At 52.4% G+C, this 12,874-nt stretch overlaps 1 protein-coding gene across 1 annotated transcript in view; it reads left to right on the top strand.

The window, feature by feature from the left end:
- CTNNBL1 (catenin beta like 1) overlaps positions 1-12,607 on the top strand; it is a 167,468-nt gene extending 154,861 nt beyond the window's left edge. Inside the window, exons 14-16 of the mRNA XM_011219614.3 lie at positions 1,877-2,014; positions 2,242-2,314; positions 12,415-12,607. Of these exons, the coding sequence (XP_011217916.1) occupies positions 1,877-2,014; positions 2,242-2,314; positions 12,415-12,503 (300 nt within the window). The 3' untranslated portion in view covers positions 12,504-12,607. The remainder of the gene's footprint in view (positions 1-1,876; positions 2,015-2,241; positions 2,315-12,414) is intronic.
- Positions 12,608-12,874: the final 267 nt, after the last annotated feature.

Below are 12,874 nucleotides of genomic sequence, written 5' to 3'. Positions count from 1 at the left end.
TAATGACACTTTAAACTCTACAGCATTATAGAAATGTAAAGTGTTAGCAGCAAATGCTTTTTGCATGAGTGGAAGTCAGGAGTAATTTTGCTTCCTGTGCCCCCACTGCTGAACACTTCAGAGTTCTGGAGCAGAAGTTACGATTACGAGTAAATGAGAAACTAAAGAGACCCTTCTATTTTTAAACTCCTCGGACATCAGTCCAGTGCTCCATGACTACCTCGTGAACATTAACACTATTACCAGATTACCAAGGAATTTGCTACTAAATGAAGCTAGGAATTAGCGGTGGTGATTGGCCAGACAGTGCAGCCCTCCTTTGCCTCAGACAGAGGCCTTTAAGAGCGAGATGAAAAGTAGCCTTGTGTTGCTACAGGCTGGCCCCTTGGGCAAATAAAGAAGTGCATTATCTGTGTCTAAACAGTCTCTGAAGGATTCTTGTTGGAGATTGATGGCCAAGTGGTAAGTCCTTCCAGTTTGGGAGAGTGGAAAGCAGGGTCCCAGGGGCTTCTATCAGTGACAGGAGCCCGAGTTGTCAGAGGGAACCATGGCCATAAAACTACTGACGGAATTAAAAAATGGATTGTTGTCGTCAAAAGCATGTGTCAAGCACCTGTCTTCTCAAGCCAGTCATGCGGAACGAGTCCCTCACCCAGTTCTTATTCCTGAGAGCCAACAGCCCAAAACAGAGATGTCTTTTCCCTTTTGTTCAGTGCATGGGTGTTTACTGAGTGGGGACTTGAAGACAGAATTCAGTCCCTGCCTTACCAGAGTTCATAGTCCACCCTTAGGAAATGAAAGGAGTTGTAGATGGGAGTTGGCACCAGAGGGAATGATGGTGGAAATCGGTGTGAGCATGGTGTGCCAGAGGGGTCGTGTGGAGGAGAGGCGTGCTGAGGCGCTCAGGAATTTCGGAAAGGAGCAGTGTCAGCCTTCACTAATCAGGAAAGGCGTTGTAGGAGAGGTAGCCTGAAAGCAGTGCGGCCCTCAGAGATGCCCTGCAATCCCAAGGAAGGAAGGCAGTGAAGGCCCAGAGATGGGGAGGGGAGCTCTGGCGGCAGAGGCAGTAATAACCCGCTAGTCGGGAAGCTCGGGGGTGGTGGTGCAAATGTCCTACAACAGTTGTGCTGGTCACACAGCTGTGAATATACTAAAAGCCATGGGCAAATTGTATGGTATGTGATTGTATCTCAATAAAGCTGTTTAAAAAAAAGAATCTGTTAAAGAGGAATAAATTTGGGGACAGCACATCGGATAGGCCTGGGGTTGCAGTGGTTGAAGAAAAGAGACTCCTGTTGCTCGTCGGGGCGTTGGCCTAGCGGAGTACTCACTGGTGAAGCGAAGTGGAAGGGGTGGTGACATTTTGCTACTGACGCAATGTGAGCCCACAGGGGCACGTGTACGTATGGTGGGTGCCTGTGCCAGCAGCCCCACCAAGGCAGCAAGATAGAGTCGTGGAGACAGGAGCGCTCTTCCTGAGTTTGCCCTGACTGGGAAGGGAAAGAGAGAGCCGTAGGTGTTTTAGAGAGGTGATGTTCAGGGACCGGAAGCAAAGAGTAAAGAATGAGTGGAAGCAGATGAACTGCTGAGATTTGTGTCCCTGTCAGCTTATTTGTTTAGATTGAATATGTGGATGAGATCATTTTGGCCTTGACTCATTGCATAGGGAAAAAAAGACAGGGCTTTAATCTGACTCCCTGGGCCTCTAGTCTGTTAAAAATGAAGACATAAGAAAGATACTTTAAAAGATAATGGGAGGAGCAGGAGACACATCACGATGGAATGGTCTTCTGGTGGTGTGGTTGTGGTTCTGTTCTCTCGTGTATTGTGGGCTCACTGGCCAGCTCATTTGTCCCAAATGCTCATTCGCTTGCAGGACATGGTCCGGCGCGGGGAGATCATAGACAACGACATGGAGGACGAGTTCTACCTCCGGCGCTTGGACGCAGGGCTCTTTGTCCTTCAGCACATCTGCTACATCATGGCGGAGATCTGCAATGCCAACGTGCCCCAGGTAGGAGGGGCTGCCCCGGAAGGGCCTGTCCATGCCTGCCTCCTTCCTGGCCCCTGCCTGGGCGGAGACTCTGTAAAAGACTTGGATCCACTGTCCTTGACTCCCTGCACTCTGTGTGGCCCCGCTCCATCAGGGGTGGGTGCAAGGTGCACACTTTCTACAGGGTGGGTGCTGGTGTCTGCCAGGACAAACAGTGCCTTTCCTTTCTCTCCGCCCCCCCCCCATAGATTCGCCAGAGGGTTCACCAGATCCTAAACATGCGGGGGAGCTCCATCAAAATCGTCAGGCACATCATCAAGGGTGAGTTGGGTGCTGCTTGTGTCTAAGGCTCCAGGAGCGCTAGGTGATGCTTCTTGCGTCTCTGTCAGTACCCCTGGCAGTTGGTGCACAGCATTCTCTGCACTGCGGGCTCGAGTCTGTTGTCACGTGCACTGTGTGTCCAGGTCATCTTGTCAGAATACCGAAGACCAGCCTAGGTATTCATTCTGTGCCTCTGACCCTTCAGTTCCAGCGCTTAAAAAACACATAACACAAGAAGCAGCAGGGCTTAGAAATATTTGTTAAAAATTAAAAAGAAAGAAGACAAAACAAGAAACAAAAAATCCAGTTCCAAACTATATGTAGTGGAAGGAAATTGCTTTCTTAGGGGGAAAAAAAACCAAGGATGTAACAGGAAATACCCGGAATTCTGCAAGACAGCAGGAAGTGAATCTGAGGCACTGTGATGTAGCAGAAAGAGCATCCCTGCCATCCAGCCTTGCCTTCCCCCAGCTGTGCAAGTGGGATCTAGAAGAACTTTTACAAAGGTTCAGGAGACACTACATAACAGCATCCAGTCTAGTGCCCAGCGGTAGAGAGTGCCTGGCGCACAGGGTCCCTCAAAATGCCGTGACATCTTTGGGACCTTCCTCAGCTGGAGTGGCTCCCGAGGCCTGCACTGGTTGGCAGGCTCGCAATCACAAGGGTACCTGAGCTGGACCCCAATGCAGCCATGCCCGTGGGCCCCTTAGCACAGACTTACACACACGGCAGTAGAGGCCCGTGTTGGACTTTGTAATACGGCTCCTGCCAGAGGTCAGAGAAAGCCAGGGTAGACTGGTAGCTGTGGGCAGATTTTCATTTTCCCACTCTGGCCCATGTTTGGCCCATTTCTAAGGTGAAGTAATAGGCTAGATTTACTCAAAGGGTTTGCCTGTAAGTGGCTTATAACTCCCATTACAGGTGGGAGATGAAATGTGGAGATAAATGGTACATATAATAAAGTGAAGAGAAGTTAAGAGCCGTGGTCTCTGGGATCCGTCTCCTGGAACTGAATCCTTGCTCTGTTACTTACTGGGTTACCTGGGGCGAGATACCCAATTGCTCTGTGACCTCATAGGATGGGTGAGAAGATTAAATAAGATGACAGATTGAAATGTCTGACCCTTAATAAGTTCTCCGTAAATGTTAGCTATTATGAATATTATGAAATATGATGATAATTGTCATCATCATTATTATAAGTGAGGCATGGCCACAGTTTTACGGGAAGTCTCGTGCAAGTGGCATCGAGCTGGGTCTTAGAGGCTGGGACCAGGACATCCCAGAACGAAGGAACAGTGTGTGTGAAGGCATGGGACCGGGAAACTCCGTGTTCAGCACAGCCTCCCCGGGCAGGTGGCAGTGGGACCCCCATCGTGTCCATTTTGCAGGTGGAGAATTTGAGGTATTGGGATCTTATTTTCTCCCTCAGAGGAAGAGGAGAGGGAAGGCGTTGATGAAGCGAGCCGAGCACCCTGCCTTCCACAGCGGCACCCTGGGTGCTCCTTCCCCTCTCCGTGTCTCCTTCGCGTGAATTACTGTCGGCACGTCACGCCGCCTCCTCCCCGAGGTGTAGCTGTGGTGATTTGCAACTCCAGGTCTTAAATGACATTTACGTCTAACGCCCACTTGTTCAATTAGAACTTTTTATCACTCTCAGCTCTCCTCTCTTGCATTTAGGCTTCTCCCTGCACCTCCATCCCAGCAATCAAAACAGTGATCTGCTGAGAAAGAAAGGGTGTTTTTCACGGGTACTGACACATAGTAGGTGGCTGTTCTCCTTGTGAAATCCTAACACATACCCCGTAGGTCATTCAGAGTTCTCAGCTGCTGTGAGCCGGCTTCCGTCTCCCTCAGATCCCGGTCTCGCCCCCGAGCGCCTCGTGGGGTGTCGGGCACAGACCAGACGCTGAGTGGAGCTTGGTTGATGGAGCGGCCTGCACAGATGTGGCGTTCGTTGCTGCCACTCTGGGTCCTCCCCTCTGTTGCTTTCTTCCCCCCAGCTGTGCCAGAGGCTCGGGCCAGCCCTTCGGTTCTCCCTCCCTCGCCCTGCACAGCCAGTGGAGTAGTAAATGCGCCGGTTCCGCCCCTAGACTCCGTCTTGAATCCGTGCAGCTCTCTCCATCTGTTACTTCCCATCATAGCACCCAGTTTATTTCCTTCCTAGCCCTTATCACAATCTGTAATTGTTTGTATTTATGTCTTTGTTTACTCATTTTGTGTGTCTCATACATTAAAATGTAAGCTCTGTGACGTAGGGACGTTGTCTGGCTTGCTCCCCATGTCTCCTCGGTACCCAGAGCAGTGCTAGGCATGTAATGACAACCCAGTGAATATTTCACATATTGTTGAATTCAGCCCCACCCTTGCGCAAATTGAGTTTGGCAGATGTTTGCGGAGACTTTCCTCGGGGCTAAGCACCGTGCTAGATCCTGTACTCGGGCGCCACACGGCACCTGCCCTCGTGGAGCTTATAATCTAAGGGACACGTATGTGTGAGTGACCAGCCATAATTTGAGCTAAATGAAATACACGCTCCAGCAGCTGCTCAGCTGGCGTTCGCTGAGTGCCAGGCCCTGTGTTCAGGACTAGAGATGCAAAGAGGAAGAAGCAAGAGCCGTATTTTTGAGGCATTCACAGTCGAGATACTAATTACAGCGTGATAAGTGCGGGTTGAAGTTGTGAACAGTGTGCTAACGGAGTGGTAAGAGCACAGGTCATTCCGTGGACTCACAGAGGAGGGAGGGGCTCCTCCCAGGACTGGGAATAGTGTTCCAGGGGGAAAGACACATGCCAGGCAGAGAGAGAGGAAGCCTAGGGGTAGGACAGGACATCAGAGGGTTATCGATCGACCCCGACTTGCACCAACAGGCGCCCACCCTGGCTCATCCCACCTCGGGGAAGCCCTCTGCCTGTGATGTTGTGCCGTGGAGCTGAGCCCCTGTGGCCTGCCAGTCTGCAGCCAGCGAGCCCCTCAGGGCAGTGTTGGTGTTGAAAAGGGGTAAGGCTGACTGGCAGGGTGGATGGCTAGACTCTGCTCAGGCCCTCCCCCCTTAAAAGCCTTCACTCCCTCCCCCTTCTTCTGCCACCCTTCCTTCCATCAAAAAGCATGAGAAAACAAAGCCGCATAAAGAAAACCAGCTCATCAGTCTGTCCTCTTTGATATTAATTTTGTTTTTCAGTTTGGGTTGCTTCCTTTTTTTTTTTAACATACTAATTAGATGCAAGCTTTTTCTTTGATTTTATGGCCTACATATTTCCTAAGTTTTGCTGGCAGGATGACAGCTGATGTATCCCTTGAGGTCCCAGGAAAACGCTGATGAGGCAAGCCCAGCAGGGGACTTTTCCCGTTGTATCTCAGTCCCCTTTCTCACCATTTCCCTCCCTCCTCTTCTTTTGGGGGGGCCAAGAGAGCTGGGAATAATTGATGGCTCATTAAAGTCCCTCTTTCTGCAGACTGCTTACTCGGCGCTCCCAAAGTCCAGTCTTGCCTGGAACTGGCAGCTGCACCAGGCCTGAGCCCTGTGGCGCCCACGTAGGAGAGGCTAGTCTCTTCCTTGGAGAAGGGCGGACCACGCCATGCGCTCCACGAGGGCGGTGACAGTCTTCTGCCTGTCATCTTGGGCCTGGCCCATGACTGGTGCAGACAGGGGCTCAGTTAGTGCCTCCTGGGCGGGTGTGCTGAGCACTAGCCACGGACCAGGACCACAGTCGGTGGAATGGCCACTCCTGGGCACATGCTCTGGGCCGGGCTTCTGACGTGTATTCTCTGGTTCTCACAGCAGCCCTGGAAAGCAGGATTGCAGTCTCCATTTTGCAGATAAGGAAACCAAGACTTACAGGGTTATAGGACATTACCTGAGTCACTAGTTGGTCTTCCATCCGGCAGAAAGGAAACCTCTAACTTTGTCAGCTGGCTGATACAGTCCTCCCATCTTTTAAGAAAGAGAATTGAGGGTATCCACTTTCATAGAGCACCCTCTTGGCATCACAGGGTACTAGGTGGGCTCCTAAGATGAATGAAACACTTAGGAGGCCCAGTCCCGGGAAGGGGGCATACAGTCCCATCACAGGTGAAATGACTGCTTACTACACGAAGCAGCATGAAGTCAGCGCGAAGACACAGAGGCACAGTTCATTCTGCTGCAGATGAAAAGGAACGAAGATCCAGGGAGGCTGCACAGGGGAGGTACTTTTTTTTTGGTGGTAAAATATATGTCAGATTTACCATTTTAACAGTTGCAGCCGTCACCACCACTTATCCACACATTTAATTTTCATTTTGCAAAACTGAAACTCCTGTACCCATTAAACGCTCACTCCCTTATCCCTTCTCCCCCCATTTCCCCGGTCCCTGGCAGCCACCCTTGTTCTTTCTGTCTCTGTGAAGCTGCTAAGTGACTAAGGAGGTGGCTTCTGGAAACATGTGATAGACGTCTAAGGGCAGACACAGATGTCCGTCATTGAGGGGCCACCTCCTTGGATGCGGTGTAGGAGCTGTGACCCGGAAATACTGTTTAGTATAAATACTTGGGCCAAGGGTTACCGTGGAAGCTGCTGGCAAGTCTCTTCAGTGTCTCAGTCACTGGCGAAAGTCGCCGGAAGACCACGTGGCTGCTGGGCTATTGTGCAGGGGAAAGCTTAGAGGATTACTGACTCAAAACTCTCATTGGTGGCAAACCACGACTGAGCCAAGGACTTCACAATGCTTTCAGGAATTGGCTCCCGGCCCTTTGATTTGCTTTTGTTCTTTATGGCTTGAAATCCCCCGCAGAAGCTCATAAACACATATTTCTGTATTGATGCGGGGCTCCTGGTAACCTGAGCATTGCCTCTGCCATGTTGAAGCTGCAGAAGGTGACAGGATTTCTCTTTTGATGGCATGTTGGTGTGTGTGTGACTTGCCCCAGGTCATGGCGACTGTGACCACTAGCGTGTTTGGAGGCAGGAGAGAGTCCTGGAGAGAGGCATGCGTTTCACCATGGGCAGCTCATTACCCTCTCTAAGCTGCAGTCCTTCATCTGCGAGGCGGAGATAACCTGCCTCACCAGGTTCTGCAAGAGTCGGGGGAGGCACCGTCCGCATGCACAGCCCTGACGCGCGCCACATAGCACGTGCTTGCTCCGTGTCACCTGCTCTCCTGCCGGGATCCGTGTGTGATCCAGCGAGGAGCAGGATCCAGCGAGGAGCAGATCGGAGAGCACAGACCCGCGTGATTCTGGCTCTCTCTGTCACTTCAGCTAAGTTAGTAGATAAGGCAGTTGAGCCGTGGTTTCCTCTCGGTAAAACACAGACCTGGGGTGAACACTGCCTCTCGGGAAGGCTCACGTCGAACTACAGTCAGGCGCCTGGGACAGAACACGTGCTCAGAAAATGGAGGCTCCTTCCCTGGCTTCCTTGGCCTAATCCTTTGAACTGGAGGTGACCGCCGCCTGGACTCAGGTGCCGGCAAGAAAGCCAGTGGACCAGCACCCACACCAGAGGACCAGACTCCTCGGGGCCTGGTCGGGGAGGGGAGGGTGCTTTCCCACCAGCTCAAGTGTCCTGGGGACAATGGGAACATGACCCCCGTTAGCATGATAGGTAAAGGATATGTATCCTCCTCCTTTCAATGGGTGTCATTTTCATGGAATCCCTGATGCACTCGTGTCCTGTAGCTACAGGTGAGTGTTCTCCTAGCAAAGTGTGACACTAGACCTTCCAGCTTCATCACTGTCATTAAGGAATCTGTTAGACATGGATTTTCCTTTCCCAGTTTCTAGTCTGTGGTTATGTCTTTGTCTTCCAGAGTTTTCAGTGTGAAAATAGGGGCATTCTTCTCCTCCTCCTACCCCCTTCCTCCTGCATTTTTTAAAGGGTGAGCATTTGGGGCTTCAGTTTCAGGGGTCTGAACCAGACTTGTGAGTGCGGCCCAAGTCTCTGCCCTGAAGACAGTTCTCCCCATCCACCAGCCCCAGGGCCCCTCCCTCTCCCTCTTAACATAAACAGAACAGCTTGTATTCCGTGTCTGAATAGTAAACCTGCTGTCTATAGTTTGCTTTAATATTTATGCGTTCAGCACTGCTGCCTGTTTTTGAGCTCCATCAAAGCCTTTATTATAAGAACATTTGAAAATGCTGGGGCAGTAGGGAAGGGAGCTGATGTGCACACCGTCTTTCTCACTCTCTTCTCACCCTCTTCTCTCCTGCTCTCCCCCAGCCCACTCTCCCTCTCCCCCACTCTTAGCTCCCCCTTCATTTAGCATCTCTCTTTTTCCTGAATTCTCTCTTCCTTTCTTACACACACACACACACACACACAGCAAAGAGAACTCTTCCCCAAGACCTCTGGGAGGAGCGTGTTCAATATTTATAAACTGCTGCAGCAGCTGTAATAACCAGAGGTAGCTGGCTCCACCACGATTTGCTCCACGTAGGATTCTACTATGGAAACAAAGAATGAGTAGGGGAAAGGGGCGGAGGGTGCGGGTGCAGGGCAGAGTTGTGCCGGCTGCCCGTGGCCATGGAAGAGCAATAAGCCCTCATCAGATCTGGTTCTGGGCCTGGCTCCGTGGCTGGCTTGCTGTGGGACCCTGGCTGGTCACCTGCCCTTCAGAGTTGCCCTGCGTTTCTGAGCCCTGCCAGTTCTGACATTCTGACCCGTTCCACGTCTGTAGCCACTGGGGCCCCTTTACCACAGGACATTGCATCTTGAGTCTTAGCCTTTGGGAGGACTTTGTAGCCAGAAGCCCTGTGGGGCTGGGCTGCTTTGGAGCACTCACAGAGCAGTTTCTCCCCCAAAGGATGGGGAACAGGCAGGGTGGCATATTGCTTAGGTAAGAGGATGCCACTTTGGGGACTGGCTCCCCTGCCCACTGGCTCTTTAAGTGCCTTTTCCCCAGCTCACACACGTTTTGGTTTGAATTTCAGCTTCTCTACCATCGCGGACTCGGGCACGTTGCTCCAGTTCTCTAATAAGCCTCAGTGTCCTTGTCTGCAAACAGGGATGGCATTCTCTCCCTTGTGGGGCTGCTGCAAAGATCAGACGTGCCACTGTACGTAACGCCCAGCACAAGTGTGGAGAAGACAGCCCCCTTCTACATTGCATCTGTTCCGATCACCGCCCGTTTCCAGAGAGGAGCAAATCTGATGGTTTCCTCCTTCCCTACAGAGAGTGCCAGGAGACAGACCATGGGATGGGTGCTCTGTGTGCTTGTATTTTTTTCTAAGGCCTTGGCCTTTTCTAATCCTCTGGATATGGACTTGGTTCCTCTACCTTGTAGATCTCTGAGAAAGAGATTAGACCCCTATAGGGAAGCTGGCTTGACTTGGAAAATCACTGCCCCAAAGGATCAGACTGTTTCTCTACTTCCCTCCCTCCTGGGCCTGAGAATACATTAGGAGAGCAAAGTATTAGTTCAATCCATTAAGACTCTTGCTTCCAGACCATGCCTCTGGGGGTATGAAATGCTGTAATGGTCATTTCTCTGTCTCCTGGGGCAGCAACTACTAGATCATTCACACGTGAGTAAGAGATAGCACTTACGTACAGCCCCGTGGCTGTCTCCGCAGCCCAGATCCTGTTCTCCCATCACCCCAGATCCCGTCCTCCCATCACCCCAGCCCTCTCTTTTAAGGGGCCTTAATAGAAGGCATCACAGCCATTTCCTGGTGGTGGTGATGGATGCGTCTAACGGAAGAGGATGATTTCCAGGGGGAGACACACAGCTGGCACATGTCTGAATCCCAAATCCCGTTTTCCGGCACATGTCCAAAGTAATAAAGAGGAAGGAGGAAAAATGAAGAAGTGGCAGGAGCAGAGTTATTCCCCAGCACGGTGGGGGTGGGAGGGAGCAGGGGAGGGGTTGCCCACTTTCTTCTCTCTCCCCAGTCTTTGTCTAATTTGGATCATCAGATGTTTTATTATGTAAAAGCCTCTTGCCCAGGGTTGTCTATTCTACCTGAAGCTGCCTAGTCTGGGGAACGGGGAGCTGGGCAGGGACGCAGGCAGTCACCCTAGTCCACCGCTCTGACAACTTGCGCACCATGCCCCACTGGCAGTTTACTCTCGGCCAGACTCTGCTGGGTATTCAGCCAAAAGTAAGGCACGTGCCTTTGTCTTCCTGAAACTCCCTGTCTAGAGGGAGAGGACAACAAGTTCAGGGTGGTCTAGAAGTCAGGCCTGCGATGGGAACCCTGGCCTGAGGACAGGAGCCAGAGGAAGAAAGGACCAGGTAGGCTTCACCGAGAAGATGGCCCTTCAGAAGGCCTGCAGGGATCTGTGGGCTCTCCACACGTGACACTGCCGGCCTGAGCATAGGAGCCTTGGGGAAGGAGCTAGTGTGTCTTGAACATCTGTTACTTGCCAAGTACTTTCCATACATTTTCAGAGGAGACCCTCCCAAGGTCACTTAGGATTGTGAGTCCTCCAACTCATGACGTCACACTGTCTCCCCTCTGTGGTTCTGCAGGCGGTAAAAGCGCTGTCCTCCCTTCCCCTTCTGGCACATTCTCTGTCCTTCCTCCTGGGACTCACTACAGGAAGCCCACCCCCATGCCCTGCACTCCAGTCCCTACGTTCCACAGCATTTCTGCACCATATGCCCCCACCTCCTAAAACATCAGGGGGGATGTAATTGGAGGGGTTACTTTTGAAAATGAAATGGAGAGCTGTAAGTATTGTGCTGGGGTGACTGGGTAAAGTGGATCACATGGTGACCTACCTTGACACTCCGATGGTGTTCTCTAGAGATCTGTCTTCACTGTCAGCCTCTGTGTCCGTCTTCACTGTCAGCCTCTGTGTCCTCCTCTTTGGAGCATTCTCCTTGCCTTCGTGCTCTCACTGAAATCCACCTCCCGGGGCAGGCCCTCTCCAATGGTGGCTCTTTTCTCCCACATCCTCCTGCCACTGAAGACGGGAAGGACATCTCGACACCATTGTTTCTCCCATCTCTCCATTTACCTAAAATCTTGCAGCTGTTTGACTCACATCAGGGGACTGTAGCCTCACCCCTCCTCGGTGGTTCAGCACCTGTTCCCCTCATGGGGGGATTTTGAGGCTGACTGTCACCTTCTCCACTACTCTGTCATCCTTCTTGGTGATGTCAGTATCCATGTGTCTCTCTAGCACCCCATTCCAGCCTGTCTTCAAAATGCATGTGAAATCTGAAGACTTGTCACCCCCCACTGTGACCTTGGTCCCAGCCACCATCAAATCACATCTTCTGCCCTTGTCCCCTGCAGGGCATCTCCCACACAGCTGCTGGAGTGAGCCGTCACTCCTTTGCGTAGAGCCCTCCGTCAGCTCTGGTTGCAGGGGAAAGGCCAAAGTCCTTGCAGTGCCCCACAGGCCCTGTGGTCTGTGCCTGCCCCTTCCTGTCCCCAGTGCTGAGCTCTGGTCACACGGACCTCCACACTCACCCTGGACCGGACCAGGCGAGCCGCCCCCCACCCCCCGCTCCCCGCTCAGAGCCTCTTCACTGGCCGGCCCTCTGCCACCCGCTCCCAGACCTGCCCACAGGAGTTAGCTTCCGGTCTTCCATCACCTCTCTGTGAGGCCTTCTGACAGCCCCCCATCTGTGTTATTTACTTGGTTGCTTCCCCCACTAGAAAGTAGGCTTTACAGGAGCAGAGATTTTCATCTATTTTGATCATTCTTTATCCCCGTTGCCTCAAACAGTGGTTTCCAAACTTCTGTGCATTGCCATTCCCTGGAGGGCTTGTTCACACGGACTGCTGGGTCTATAAGTGGGTCTGAAGTGCGCCCCGAAATCTGCATTTCTAACAAGTTCCTGCGTGGTGCTGGTGCTGGTCAGGGTCACACACTGACAAACACTGGCCAAACAGACGGGCCCGTGGCAGGCATCCGCTTCTCATGCGCTGAGTGACTGCATGTGTGAGTGAGGGGTGCGGCTGGGGAGGACTCAGGAGAGGTGAGCTGGGTCCTGTTCACTGAGCACCTCAAATGCAGGACCAAGGAGTTTGGCCACAGCTGCCCCGGGGGAGCTATTGGAGGCATTGGCACAGTATGCACCTTGGCAGGAGTGGGGATTTAGGGAAGGGCATGTAGGGACCCAGCCATACACCTCGGATCCATGCCTCACGCTGTCTTTGTCTCCCCAGAGTATGCGGAGAACATCGGGGACGGCCGGAGCCCGGAGTTCCGGGAGAACGAGCAAAAGCGCATCCTGGGCTTGCTGGAGAACTTCTAGAAACCCCAGGCCTCAGGCAGCATGGACTCTCTCTGGGCCTCCATCCCAGAAAGTTTTTACGCGGCTCAATGTGACTTTTGGACAAATTAAAGCTAGTTTTGGTATTCCTGGCTGGCATTCTTTGTAGCAGAGCAGTACCCTCTGCTCTTTCCCCGGCACGTTCCCAGCAGCTGTCCTGGGACACCTCTGAGGAAGGTCGGTGGTGGGCCTCACTCTCCCTGTGAGGGAACTGAGGCTCAGAGAGCGTCTCAGTGATCGAGCGGAGCAGCATACAGTGGCCACGGGCTGCTCCCTAGTCCTGCGGGGAGGCAGCCCGCCTGGAGCAGGGAAGGGGAGTGCATGGACCGGTGACCTCCCCAGCCTGACCCAAA

This window comes from Ailuropoda melanoleuca, chromosome 13 (assembly GCF_002007445.2).
Source record: "Ailuropoda melanoleuca isolate Jingjing chromosome 13, ASM200744v2, whole genome shotgun sequence".
Taxonomy (NCBI): domain Eukaryota; kingdom Metazoa; phylum Chordata; class Mammalia; order Carnivora; family Ursidae; genus Ailuropoda; species Ailuropoda melanoleuca.
The sequence above is the reverse complement of the archived record's forward strand: the minus strand, read 5'-3'. Positions and strand labels throughout refer to the sequence as shown.